The following is a 15254-nucleotide window of genomic DNA, read 5'->3' as shown; positions in this document are numbered from 1 at the left end:
TTTAAAGGTCAGGCTGGTGTGACAACACTTCTGCACTTCAAAATCTTCTTAAATTCCTGTCTGAAGGAACGATTCATACCAGAGTATATAAAGGGGTTAACCGCACTAGAGGTGTAGATGGAGAGAGAGCAGAACAGTTGTACACCCCGAGGAATAGCTTCTAAAAGACGAAATCGGATAACCATAGCAACGGCCCATGCGGGTATCCAACACAATATAAACGCGAGTACTACGACAAACAGAGATTTACTGATTTTTATCTCATGTATTGTAATGTGATACCGCGACCTTCTCAATTGGAGGCCTGGAGCAATATCTAGGTTGTGTTGGCGAATCGCTTTGGAGACCTTGAAGTAGCATACGATTGCAACAGTAAATGGCGTTATCAAAAACAAAGTAATTACTGCAATATAGTGTACGACAGAGCCACTGTCACTCAGATGAAACAGGTGACATAGGGCATAGCCAGGAACGAAGCCATAATCTTGTAAACCTGAAAGCTTTGGAATGGCAACGTAGAACGCGACAAAGGCCCATGCGCTCCCTAACATCATTACAGATCGTCGCTTGGAGAAGACGGTCATGTACTTTCCTGGTTTCACAATTCTTATGTATCTGTTAAACGCCGTGAGAGCCATGGTAGTCGGGGACACGAAAAGAACAAAATTCATCACAAAAGCGTGTAGATCGCAGAGAAAAGGCCCAAGAATCCAATCACCAGAGATGAGAACAATAGTCGTAAAGGGCATGACAATAATTGCAGACAGGAGATCGGCAATAGCAAGTCCTATGATGTACAGGTTAGTGCTAGTCCGAAGGCGGCTGTTTCTGTATACCGACAAACACACCAAGATGTTTCCCACAAGTGATGTGATGTTTATGACCAGACAAATGACGACTTCAATGAATACAATTGCAGATGCTCTGGAATCAAGAGACTCTACCTGCATACTGATGAGAAAACTTATTATTAGGCCTAAGGCGAAACTAATATAGAGATTTTTTTGTGGGTATCTTTTTCTAGACTAGTTCAATACCAGGGTCACCTGTGGGAAAAAAAGGAAAAACAAACAAAAAACAAACAAACAGAAAAACATCTTTTTTTTAGCACCCTCTGAGCTGAGCCTTGCTGATTGAGAAAGAGAAAAAGAGGCTCTGCCTGAATCACGTTAAACCTTTGAGGTCTCCGCAGCACAAACTTCTGGACTAGTCAATCTTGTTTTTTACCCTCAAACTGTTTTATTTTTTTCCGAGTGCGAGCATCTTGTTTATTGATAAACTGATGGTCATAACCGAGCCCGCTGTAGAAAAAACACGGGTATAAGGACTGGGTTCTATCACTAGCAACATGCCGCGCATGCTCAACAAGCATCTTACTCGATTCATGCAGAGTGTTGTTTCTCGATGACGCCAAAACCGAGCAAGCGAAAGAAAGACTCTGCTGACAGGGCGATATTCTAGCCATTCTCGTTTGGAAAGGCTGTCCATTTGAATTTGATCCTCAGTGTAAATTATTCAAGTAATCATAAAAAAGAATATCATAATCAACTGACCACTTTCTCTTCATCTGCAATCAGTTTGTTATCACGCGACATGTCACCTGACTCTAATTATACGTTAACTCATAAGAAGACCTCAAGATTTGCCTTTCGGGGAAACATTTATTCGGCAATATATATATTATTATTAAAATGAATAGAAACCAGTCTCAACTGGAGAATTTGTAATTTAATGTAAAAAAATTGTATCCTGTAGTTAAAAAATAGATGTGCAAAGATTCGACTTAATTCTTTACCAGGATGGTACTTTAATTACATTCTGTGCGGACTAGCAAACCTGTGTGGCCTCCATAACATTTGTTTTGGTACAAAATCGTAACTCACAATTCAGTTTGCGAGGAAAGAGTCAAGTGAATCACGCATCAAACCTGTTTCGTCGGATTCAATGGCAAATAGGTTTAGGACATTCTATTAATAGCTACATCTTAATGCGTTGATAACTGTAGTCTGCTCTCCAAAACTTTTCTAGTGCGGCTCTTTCACCTCTCCAAAGGCAAATTAGACGTTATATTTTCTTATTATGCCAGAGATTAAAAGTTACAAAATATAAGAAGAAAACATCAGAAAAATTAATCAGAAAAAAAAAAAAAAAAACTTTCAATCCATTAATTTTGTAAAAAAGTAAAATTTAATGACTCGCCTAAAGCTAGCTGGATAAATCAAATGAAAATTAAAAGCACTTTAAAAACATATTGTGGAATGTCTGCCGTGTGATTATCACTGCTGCCCTGGCTATTTCAGAAATTAAAATAAAACAAAAGTAAGATAAAGAAAGGAAGGAAGAATTAAGAGAGCAGTTTTAGAACTCACCTTGCTGCTGTGTTTTCTTCGTAAAAATGCAAACTGATGGTCTGTATATTTATATATTTGCTGCCATGATGCATCGATGTTTAATATAGTCATTTTTTAGACTATGAAACCGCATTTGTCAAAAGGGTCATGGCATGAGTTTTATTGCACAGTCTTTAAGCCATATCATACTTATATGTAGTGTCGTGTCGGCAAGTACTAAGGCGATCGCCCTTGAATTTTTGATTTCTCAAGGGACCATTGTATTCTTTCTTTCTTTTTTGTGTGTTTTCTTTCGTGATTTTGTAGTGGTTGTTTGTTTGTTTTTTTTTTCTTCTGTAAAGAAACAAAAATAAGGATGGGATTAATAGTACAAAGTGTTTAAGGGTGGAACGAATCAGAAAACGCGTCCTAAATAATTACATATTTTCAGTAGAATTTACAGATGTCAACCACTTCCTTGGTAAAAAGCTTTCATCTGAACATGTAATCGTTATCTCGGAATTCTGACAGCCGCACCTGAAAACGTGAACAGACTTACTAAAAAGGCCCATCGTTAATGATTCCGACTTATATAAGGGGCATTTGCAACATTAACTGAATTAAGTTTTTTTTTTCAAAGAAGTTATTAAATTATTTGTAATAAACGGTTTTGTCGACAATTTTAATAAGAAGTTAGACTTAGCTAGACTTAATAAATATAACGTTTAACAACTTAAGAGCATTTCTGTGATAATATTCTTGGAATTCAGGCTACTATCAAAAGCGGAAAATACTTACTTGGATCTTTATAAAGCTGGTTACAAGGACAAATAGTTCGAGAAACAATCCTGTTATCAAGCACAATGTAAACTGCGGATGACGTCCTCTACAGCAAAGAACAGGCACCAACTTTCTTTTCTTTTTTTTCTTTTTTTTTTTTTAATTTGCACTTTTTGTGAGCATGCAATCGTTATATGCAGTCTCTCCCCTCACTCAGGCTTTACATTACAATCCAGAAAACAAAACCGTGTCACCTATATTTTCTTCCGAGAACTAGAAAATTAAAAAGACTAGCTATATATTGTTATCTACCTCTTGCATGCTTTTCTGTATTTTTTTTTATTTATTACATTAACATTACAAAGGTTCCGAAGAAATTAAAACCCTGTGAACATTCTATCAATTAATGTGGTGTTTCCCGACTGCAATCACTGACATGATTAAATAAGGGCTTTTTACTCTAAGTGCTTTCGCATTTTAAAACGATAGGCATTCCCTTAAGACATAATATATGTAGCGTACAGATCATAAGGGTTTTAAATTTAGAGGGAAAAAGCTAATAAATTAAAAAAAAAAAAAAGATGGAGCAGTCGGTAGAAAATGAGTTTCACTTTGCTTTACTCCATTAAATCTTAGTAGAGTTTTGTGGCTGAACTCAGTCAAATTGTCTTATGAATTTGATTGCCGTTAATTTATCCCGATCAAAGAGGTGAAAGCGAGGAACTTGGAGTTAAGATGTTCACTAGCTACGAGCCTTTTGAATTTTCTAGCTGGAGAAATTATGCCATTTTTGCGGAATACAACCTGATGAATAAAATAAATATTGTGATATTAAAGCAAACGGATAAAGTCAGATTTCTAACATATTTTTTAGTAAGCGAGACGTTCATATTTCTTATCTAGTCGGAATATGCAAAAAGTGTAGGTTCTTGCTTCCTCCTTGAAGATTACAAGTGTCAATCTCAGGCGTCTCAAAATCCAAGGAAGCAATGCGATCCACATTTTCAGATCTTTCAAGGGATTCGTTTCTGGAATATTGTCTCACGTTTGAAGGGATCCGACTGAGCTCGAACATTCCTTCTGCGTTTCTTTTCACTGACGTCAAAGATATTACAACACGTCTTGATCGACAGGTGATGATCCTACGAAACTCGTTTCGGAAGGATGAATTCATGCCAGCATATATGACAGGGTTAACCGTATTGGAAATGTAAAGAAAAAACATACATAACAACTCCAAATTTCTTGGCATGTGAATGATAAAGAAACGCCTTAAAATAACAATTACCCATAAAGGAATCCAACACAACATAAACGCAAAAACAACAATGAATAATGACCAGCTTAGATTGATTTCTTGAACAGATATGCTTGTTTCGTTACCTTGCCTTCTATTTTGACGAATCGAGGGAAAAATTTCTATCTTATGTTGTCGAATAGTTTTAAGGACTTTGCTGTAACAGAATGTTGTAGCTAACAATGGCAGGGCAAGGAACAGGGTTATAACGATTGTGTAATGAATGATTTTCGCTGTTTCACTGAGGTGCTTGATCGAGCATTGTGCGTAACCTGGTACAAACTCAAATTCCTGAAGTTCTGCAGCGCGGGGAATTCCAATATAAAATGCCACAAAAATCCACACAAAAGCCAGACAGAAACGAGATTTTTTGGGCGAAAATATACAATTGTAGTTCGCAGAAGATCGGCATATACGAAAGTATCTGTTGATGGCAGTCAAACTCATAGTCGCTGGAGAAACATAAATGACAAAGAGGCTAATGAAAGCGTGAAACTGGCATATGCTTTCACCAAATGGCAACCTTCCTTGAAAAAGGATGACTTCCGCGAGTGGCATAACAAACAATGCCGAAAGAAGATCGCTTACAGCCAAAGCTATGATGTAGAGATTAGTGGATGTACGCAGGCGAGGATTTCTGTAAACAGACAGACACACAAGGATATTTCCAGTAAGTGAAAGGATATTTAAAATGACCAATGTTGATCCCTCCAGGATCACCAGGGTAGCGCTTCTTGTTTTAAGATCGTTGGCCATCTAAAAGTGTTTTCTTAGACGATATCAAAAGTTTTAGCATATAAATGACCAAAGCGCTCTCTTTATCTTTCAAAATCATTCGATTTTGTGAAAAGTCTCACATTAACGGCCTCAATATGCTGTCGTAGCCCTTCTGTACATTTTTTCTAGCAAAACTTGGATTTTTATGTCATTCTCCTATAATTTTGCCGAAAGAGACTCGTCAATTTGTTTGCAAGACACCTAAGATTATGCTCGAATTCATTTCCGTCTTTCACTTTTAATGAATCCCACACGAACTTTATCTTCGCCCAGAGGACCAATAAAAGTGATAGCTTAAAAAATATGTTACCTCAGTCTACAATTTTTTTTTTTAATTATTATCATCAAATTTCATTGTTATCGATAGAACGCTATTTTATGTGTTTTAGAGATGTTGGACGACGTCAGGGACTGAGCAGCAATTCATAGATTTATAGTTGAGAATCTCTAAATCAACGACGGAAAGGGTAGAAAGATGCAAGTATTATGTAAATAAATGTATCGAAGAGCCTCCGGATTACGCGGGGGCACAACCTTTCAATTTAACAGCTGACACTCGGAAAACAAATATTTCTTGAACCTTATCACTTAGTTATCAAGAAAAGTACATGTAAGTCATAGAAAAGGAGCCTTTTGAATTAACATGACGTGAACACTTTGATGATGCAAGAAGCTAGTATCCACTGAGGGAACAGGCGCAAACAAAATCGAAAATAAACCTTTTTAATTGCAAACCTTTCTCAGTCTGTAATAATCAAACTTCTTTTTAAGTCGCACATCACTGAATAGCACGACTGCCACCATCATGGTAAAGAGGTCAGCCAGTAAGGTCGGTAATGTTTAAGTCGTATGGCTCTTAATCTATTTCCTTCTTTAACTCTTTCTTTCTTTTAATTATTTATTTATTACTGATCTGCATGCCAAAATTAGTTGACAAATATGAATTTGAACTCACAAAAGTACTTGACGTCCACGCTCCAGTGAGAAAGCGAAAAATCACCGTGAGACCCTCTGCTGCCTGGTACAGGGATGACATAGACAGAAAAAAGCGGAAAAGACGGAAATTAGAAAGGCGCTGGGCAAATCAAATCTAGTTATAAACAGAGAGCTTTAAAACAATCAATGACGAGTCGTCAGTTCTCTTAAAGAAATAGACAGAAATAGTAATAGCTCATTTATTAGATTGAGAAGATGGACTTCTCCGACTACTGATCTGATGTAGTTTGAAGTATTGAAATGCCGAGTTTCGATTGTCTCGAAGATGTTTACATCATTTTCATTCAGCAAATGCGACTACAAAAACTCGCATAAACAAAGGTCACACAAGTAGAAAGACACATTAATCAGTTCGAACAAACATTGAAACTTTTCAAGTGCGAAGAGAAAGTAAATTACCTGCATTATTTCTCTTCTCCTCGGCCATCAATCTGAATTCTACGTATAAACAGCTAAGCTAGATACAAATGTAGTCACAACGGTGGATTAAAAGCGTAAATCTGAGCAGAAATAAGGCACAGCTTACATAATTCGCTTCCCCCTCACTTAAAGCAGGTGAATTGAAAACTTTCTTACGAAAAGACGAGATTCTTGAATTACCGAGATGGCAAAATACGAGCAAAATGTTCTCCGTAGTCCCGACTACGCGGAACAGCTCAACAAGTCACCGTAGCCACAGGACTACGCGGGAAAAATAAACAGTCACGTGGTTTTGATCATGCGCAGTAGCATGTTTAACCGTAGTCGTAGTCCGTAGTCGCGGTATCTTAAACTCCCTAATGCCGTCCAGTGACGTCACTACTCCTTGACCTTTGCTTTAATTCATGCAAAAAGTAAAACACAATTTTCAAGTGGCAAAGCGAGAAATATCGTTTGGAAATGTCTGCACGATACATAACTGCTTTATTTTTTTCGATCGTAATTCATGTTTAACGTTCAAACTATCAACTGCATGCAGTACAACTCTGAACCGGTTGTACTAAATTCTATAATCTAACTCGGTCGCAATCACGCGATAAAATAAACACACACACGGAACACTTATTTTAGTTCAAAAACACAACGATTTGCTTTAATTCTCTGAAAAGAAGCTATTTGGTCCTTAACAAAGAAAAAAAAACAGGGAGACAAGAAAGAAAAGCTAACAGAATCATTACACTTGACGGTAAAAATAGCAAGAAAGTCGAATTATAACATTCATCTCAGAAAACTTCGCGTAAACAAAATCACCGGCCGCCACCACAAAGCGGCTCTAAATGAAAAACCTACCGACTCTCCGCAATGATTCTTCATTCGCAGTTCAATTTAGCATTTCAGTTTCGAAGACAAGGGCAATTTTGCTGTTTAAGATAAAGATTAGGCTTATCGAAATGTTTGAACTAAACGACAGAAAGCCAGAGATGCGATCCGCTGAACAATAAACGACAAACCCGCTAAAATTTTTCATAATTATACATAATTATACGAATGTTTAGACAATCAACCAATCAAAATCACTACCTGGTTTTTGGGTAGTGAGTGACGTCACTGGACGGCATTAACGGCCATGTTATGAATACTTGCAAAACAGCCTTCTTCCATTTAGGGAATATATACATACAGAAAAAATACTGAACTGTCTCTCTCAAAACGAAGCTGAGATACTTGTTCCTGCTTTTATTTCATCCGAGCTGAATTTTTGCAACGCTCTTCTGTATGGGTTACCACGATCGGTTCTCGATAGATTACAGTATGTTCAAAACTGTGCTCCTCGCCACGAGGCTGAGAACATGTAACTTAGCCCAGTACTTCGTCAATTACACTGGTTACTAATCAAACGCCGAATAACGTGCAAAACACTACTCCTTACGTATAAAGAAACGAATGGCGTGGGTCCCAAATATATTGTTGATTTTCTTAAGCGCTATACCCCAACGAGGCAAATAAGATACTCTTCAAACAATCTCCTTGTCATGCAAAAGTCTAATCTGAAATCTTATGGAGACAGATCTTTCCGAGTGGCTGCCCCGAGACTTTGGAACGCATCACCTAACAGCATAAGGCTAATCCAAATCCCTAATTGTTTTTAACAACAAATTAAAAACATTTTTTTTTTAAAGAAGCTTTTTATTAGTTAGATTTTATATTTTTTAGCAATCGTTAAAAACTATTAATTATTCATTATTTTTCAAAAATAATGAATAATAAATATACTTTAACGATGCCTAAATAATATATAATAATAATAATAATAATACTAATAATAATATTTATATTAGAAATATTTATGTAGTATTTATTTATTTATTTATATATTTATTTATACAGTATTTATTTATATGCCAAGTTGATATATAAATACAATTACAATTTCTCTTACGCTTAAAATGTTTCTTGACAATATAAAAATCAAAAAAATTTTAATTTCTATATTGTCAAAAAACATTTTAATCGTAAAAGAAAATGTAATTGTATTTTTTTTAAAGCGCCATGAGCTTCTAGAAATGTTGCGTTATATAAACATTTCTTAAATTATTATTATAATTACTGTTATTATTTATTTATTTTGTTAACAGCAATCTTGTTTTACGTTTTTGTTTCATAAACATCAAAGTGCCTATAATATGTTAAACGCCTTATTGTTTAAACTGAAAGAACACATTACTACAAGAACTACAGTCTTCGAAAAAATTTTCGTTTTGAACAAAATGAGTTTTTAGATGTTTTTGAAGACTACACCTGTTCCGCTCTGAACATTAAATCGACCTGCTCATGTTTGCCATCACGACAGGATTTGAAACTGAAACAGGATTTTGTGAATCCTCATACCTTTCTTGGGGTCGCCAGTGCTGTTGGATCTGATTACACCGCTTTTAACTGGCATGATTTTCCTTTCAACAGCTGTTTCATTTTGTGGATTGGAAAAAATATTTGTAGAACTCCAGACATGTTTACTTGTACCTGTACCTAACGTCACTGTTTCTTAATCTGCGTTATTACTGCTTCTTTGTTTTCCAGGGGCTTCTGAGACGGCAAATGGGGTGCCAATTGAAAATGGCCGCAAATTTGAAAGTTTCCAAAATTCTAAAAAAATCACATTGCGTTCAAAACTATCTTTTTTCTCAGAGGTTATTGTAGTAATGTGTATTTTGAATTAGGAAAAGAAATTTAATTTTTGAATTCGAGACAGTTATGCAAACCCGCGACGAAGTCGAGGGTTTGCCTAACTGTCGAGAATTCTCCCAACCCCTCTCGTGTTTATATCAGGCAAAAATAACTTACCCGAGAAAAATCGCAAAACTCTTTAAATGGCACTGATTAAAACAGAAATTCTTACCAGTCGCAAAGTCTTGTCCACAAAGTCTTGCACGGGCAATCAGTTCTTATTTCGCAAAAAGATGCTTTCCAAAATAGGGATTTTTCTCGCTTAAAATGTCAGGTTATTGAAGAAAAATTGACGCACCTTCTTTTTTTGTAACGTTTAAGTTTCAGCCGACGAAGGAATGGGTAAATAAAGCTTGTACGCGTAATCAGTCTCATAATAGGGACCTTAAGCAAAGACGTTTTTGAGCGACGCACGTCAACCGGAAGTGAGGCCTTCTCCCTTTTTATATGCCTTGACGCTAACAAACTTGTTTTGCTGAGTTTCTTTTCTCTTTTAAAGACGATTTACCCGAGAGTTTCAACCAAACCGCTCCCCAATGATGCAAAAAGTCCACTTCCGGTTGACGTCCGTCGCTCAAAAACGTCGCTGCTTAAGCTCATTACAGACTCTCATGCAAGCACGCCTCTCGGCCAATCAGAGCGCGCGTACTATCTTAGTTAGTTATTTTATAATATGACCTAGAGCGTCAGTCACTCAAGTCAATCATTCTGTTCATACACTGAGCACCTTTCTAAGGATTCGTGCAGATCCCAGCATGCAGATCTTTTGAATCTCTGTCATACTAGCTCTCTCTGATACTTTCTTGATGTTTTCTACCATACCCTTCTTCACTGTACCAAGCGCACCAACAACCACAGGGATCACTACGGTTTTCATATGCCACATTCTCTGTATTTCTAGTTCTAGGTCTTTGTACTTGCATTTTTTTTCAGTTTCCTTTCGTGCGATGTTTCTATCTGATGGAACAGTCATATCATTATTATTATTATTATTATTATTATTATTATTATTATTATATTTCAATAATAATATTATCCGTCTTTTCATCGTACACGAGAAACGAAGAAAGTTCCGCAAGACAAATGTAATTAAGAGATGAGGTTGAAGATAATTTCAGATTTATAATGCAGCAAGTCTGGTAAACTTTACAGTTTGTTTTTTATGGTAGTGACATAAATCAATCGAGTATATATATATATATATATATATATATATATATATATATTTTTTGTATTATGAGATGCATTTCTCATTTATATCTCAAATTTACGTTTAATTAACACGGGCTTAAAACATTGCATGGTAAAATCTAGATCAAATCGGAGGGTGATAAGTAGCACTAAAAATGGTCAACTTAAAACGTGGACCAAAGTACACAGTCAGATTAAAAAGTTAATTTGATGTTTCGACAGCTTTTAAGCACTTAGCCTTTTCCTTTATTTGTTTAAGGTTTCTGAGGTGTATTTCCCCGTATCGTGGAGGGACAGAATTTGATGTATTGCGTCGGAATTGTTTAAAACTGATCACTCAGAGGTTGGCAATACTATTGATGTTCACCTTGTTAACTCTTGCTGTTATAATTCTCAGAAACTATTCCATCGAAAGCTTTGTTTTTCTCAGACTGGCGGAAGATTACCCGTTGCGTTTGTTTTCTCCGGAATTGCATACTAAGTAATGTGTGTATGTTAGAAAAATTGAAGGTGGTACCACTTGATTATATTAAAACAAACAAAAAAATGTCACGATAATTTTGGCAGCCTTTGATGAGATGGTTACCTCAGTAAAAGAAACAATAAGAATTTCAATAATTGTAGGATATCTTCTTATGCTATTTGTCTGTTGATAAAATGAAAAGAAAGTTTTTATCATCCATTATCTACAGACTGCGGGATGCACTTTCCTAGAAATATATGTTTCCTTTCTTATTTGTTAGCAGCAAGAACCGGAAAATAGATTGAATGGGATATTACAACGATTCACCTGCTTCTCCATGTGTCATCAAAGGTATTACTTGCAAATAATCTTGCAGTGATAACATATTCCTCTTTTCCTACAAAAAGAAAACAGCGTAAACAAATACTGCGCGAAACAAAAACTTTGAGGTACAACAAGTAAAGCCATTTGGCATGCAGGGATAAGGAGGAAGCCAGCCTCTGTACAAATGGAACTGCTTCAATATTTACACGTCTGGTGAAGCAAGGGGAAAAAACTTGGCTACATTGAGATAGCGCCGATTGGATAAAGAAACTAAAAATAATTTACCAACTTTTAAAAGGTATTGCTCGTTTTCAAAGTGGTTTCACGCGATACCAGAATACTTTAGCCAAAAAGTCTTGTTGAAACCTTCTTCTCAAGAATGGCGGACGAACTGAGCTCACGGAGCATGTATTTAACCGTTGTCGAAGTTACCTCGCTTATAATCCTGAATGTTTTGAGCTTGACAGGAAACACGTTAGTTTGTATTTCTGTCTACAAGAACGCGCGGCTTCGCACAACAACAAATCTTTATATCATTGCCCTGGCTGTCAGCGATTTATTATCTGCTGTTTTTGTCATGCCTTTTGGAACTGGTGTACTGTTAACCAGCAAGTGGATTTTCGGCGGAGTGTTCTGCCAATTTCACGCCTTCTTCAGCCTGTTTGTCATCTATGTTTCACCTGTGACCATGGGTTTAACGGCTGTTAACCGTTATGTGCGAATGTGCAAGTCAGACAGACAATATAAGAAACTGTTTTCAGCCCACAAGTCGCGCGCTTTACTCGGGACTGTCTGGTTATTTGTTGCTTGTTACACCGTTGTTCCACGTCTAGCTGGTCTACAAGCATACGAGTTCGTTCAGGGCTACGCTCAATGCTCCATTGCTCATCTCAGCGAAAGTGGTAAATTAATCCATTATGGCATTGTTCTCACTTTGTTCTTTTTAACACCATTAATGGCGACGATAATAAGCTACATAAAAGTTGCCAGGATGATAAAACAACACAACGCAGATGCACTATACGTAATACAGCGAAGCGAGAGAAACACCTACATCACAGCACACGAGATTAAAGTCAGTAAATCTCTATTTGCTGTTGTCTTTGCATTTATGATTTGCTGGATCCCTTTTTGGGTTATCGTCGTTTTGCGACGGTTCCGTCTTGTCGCCAGCATGCCTCGAAACGTTGAACTGCTATGCATGTTTCTACTGTATTTTTCCAACACAATTAATCCGTTTATATATGCTGGAATGAATCCTGTCTTTAAAAGAGAATTCCGCAAAATTATATTTTGCAATCGTTATCGAGGAAGTAAAGTTGGCTTTTTGTCGGCGGGTGCAGAGGTTAAAACAGAAGAGGTAGAAACTCTTAGCACTATTTTGGCTAAAAATCGAGTGAGGCGGCAAAACAAGCATCTTTCTAAATCAGAATCTGGTCATCGACCGGAAGTGAGTCAAATTTATCAAACTGTAGAGGGAGAAACGAGCTATATACTAAGCCAACAAAACAATTCTAGTACGGCCCAATACATCCTAGACAGAAAAGAATTGTATCAGATGGTCGAAGAAAATCCAGTACCTCCATCGCAGCAGGAAAGCAAATGCGAAACAACACATCAAGTCTAAGCAAAGACGGAAAATTAGCCAGAGCTAGAACTGTTCACAGTCTCCTATTTTTTGTTGAGATCGTCTAGATACACCGCGTCTTACCGTCACGGGTATCTTGATTTTCAAATGTACCGAGGGGGCGGGCGTCGGGAATTATAGCTCGGGGGGGGGGGGGGGGATGGACGGTCCTCCCAAACCGCCCCCGCCCCCTAAGTAGTTTTGACACTCACGTCTCATGCCAGATGGCAGCCCGTAACACAAAGCGCTCGATCTAGATGATCTTACGGAAAAATAGAGGACTGTGAACAGTCTAAGCCAGAGCAGGTATACTTCATTCTGCATCAAAAAATCAGTTGTCAAAACAAGCCCACAAGTAATAATTCAGTAATCTTTAAGGCATGTCAAGGTTTGCCCAGACCATTGCCTGTACTGTGTTCCCTGTTCCGACCATCTAGAATAGAAAAACAAAAACAGCCATGTTGTGAGGTTCTGGACCGTTTGTAAAAGTCTAAAATATCGGTAAAATCAATGCCGTCGAAGCGATCAACAAACCTAGAGAGTTTCGTGCCCACTTCCTCACAGGTGAAACACTGCAGCTCCTTTTTCAATTGTGGCCCTTTTTGAACTTTCATAATGACAAGAGAGGCACACTTAATCCCAAGTTCTTTTGCGATGAGCCGTGAACAAACTTTTGGCTAACTTTCAGTATGTTAATTAACCATAGACATCTCTGATGATGTAGCTATAAACAGTTATGAACGTAAGTAACTAGAAGCCGTCCGCATCTGCCAACATTGGAAACTTGACCTAAAATATTCTCGTCCTAGTTATCAGAGAGATCGGCTTTTAAGTCTGTCTCATACTCGTCTAATTGCGGTAAACGATCATCTACAAAGGTGGCCTAGACTGAAACAGTGCTGAGACAGTTGAAGTTGTGCGAACTTGTGCTTAAAGAACGTTGACATCAATGCAGCCCTTAGTTTTCCCTGCACATACAGAACTATTCCTTTCATCTGTTTCCCCATGATTAAGCAATCAAAAGGTTCAGTTTTCAAAAGAAAGTCGGCTTAACTGAACTGATATTCCGTACTGGAATGTCGAAAAAGGGGGAACCAGGTGTGGAAGTAGTGGTTGCCGGTAGCCATGAATTAATATTCGGATGGATTATAGTGTTTGGGCCTCTTCAAGTATTACCTCGTTTGGACACCTGTTCAATTTAATAGGCAGTGACCCATGTGATCCTTGTTGATGCTCTCAGAATACAGAAATAAATAGAGAAGAAACTGGACCAGCGGGTGAACACCTTTTGGGAAACACTTGGAACAATCGGGAAGAAAACATGATCTGTTCTGGAGACATTCTATGTGATCATAACAGAGACAAGAAGTAGGAATCTCTTGGAAAAAGCATCACGATCCTTTGCAAAACAAATGTAATCTACACCTATCAAGATAACGGTCCTCAGAATCGGACTCAATCCAGAGAAACTCAAGGAGTATGATCATATTATTAAGTATCAGCTTGGTAAAAGAATCGAATTATTGAGAAAGTTGACCTTTTAGAAAAAGCTGAACAGAGAAATAATTATTACCTTCCTCTTCGTTATGAAGTACGGACTGAAAAGAAACTTTGCGTTGTTTATGAATTGGCTTACCCCGTCTTCAAGGACACACTGATCAGATTTCGAGTCCATCCTGTTGTAGTATTTGGAGACATCGCAAAAGTCTGAGATTTTCTGCGATTTTTGTGAAGAGATTGATGTTAACTCAGCTAAATCTAAGGTTGTGGTGTACCAGGTTTACAGGCCAGATGTTTGGTGTTACATCAAGCCCATTTTTGTTATTTCTACACTCCTCAAACACTTGACAGGTAATATATAGAATTTATGGCAGTGAGACTCTTCCTTCGCTCAAGTTATGATGATAATCTCTGACTGAGCCTCAGATGGCTCGACACGATCGCATTTCCACATCATCATCCCAAATTTCCAACAGTTATTTATTGCTTTTGTTGGTCAAATATAACTACCCCAACAGTGTAAACCTTTCTCATCGCTTAGGCCATACCAGTGGTATCTTCCACTGATATTTGCAGATAGTTTTGGCAGTCCAGACGTTAAAGCAAACCACAACTGTTTAACAAAATGGGGTTAGTTAGTTAAAAGTGAATTCGATATGAATCTGTGGAAAAAAATCTGTGTAGTTTAACAATAACTATAAGCCGCATAACATACTATAATGATGAATTTTATTGCTTGTCATTAATATTTTCTTTTTAATGTTATTTGTTGTATCCAATAAGAAAATATTTGCGAAAAACCTGCTATTACTCATGCAACTGATA

The 15254-nt window shown here is 37.2% G+C and overlaps 3 protein-coding genes across 3 annotated transcripts; 1 reads left to right on the top strand and 2 right to left on the bottom strand.

The window, feature by feature from the left end:
- Positions 1-8: 8 nt before the first annotated feature.
- LOC140945537 (melatonin receptor type 1A-like) lies at positions 9-950 on the bottom strand. Its single transcript, XM_073394550.1, has one exon. The coding sequence runs from the start codon at positions 948-950 to the stop codon at positions 9-11; it is 942 nt and encodes a 313-aa protein (XP_073250651.1).
- Positions 951-3798: 2848 nt separating this feature from the next.
- LOC140946802 (melatonin receptor type 1B-B-like) lies at positions 3799-5374 on the bottom strand. Its single transcript, XM_073395912.1, has one exon. It carries the CDS (start codon positions 5161-5163, stop codon positions 4006-4008), a length of 1158 nt encoding a protein of 385 aa, XP_073252013.1. The 5' UTR covers positions 5164-5374; the 3' UTR covers positions 3799-4005.
- A 6307-nt stretch (positions 5375-11681) lies between these two features.
- LOC140945536 (melatonin receptor type 1A-like) lies at positions 11682-12929 on the top strand. Its single transcript, XM_073394549.1, has one exon. It carries the CDS (start codon positions 11682-11684, stop codon positions 12927-12929), a length of 1248 nt encoding a protein of 415 aa, XP_073250650.1.
- Positions 12930-15254: the final 2325 nt, after the last annotated feature.

The sequence above is a fragment of the Porites lutea genome, chromosome 8, assembly GCF_958299795.1.
Source record: "Porites lutea chromosome 8, jaPorLute2.1, whole genome shotgun sequence".
Lineage (NCBI taxonomy): Eukaryota > Metazoa > Cnidaria > Anthozoa > Scleractinia > Poritidae > Porites > Porites lutea.
This window is presented reverse-complemented; position numbering and strand designations above follow the sequence as displayed.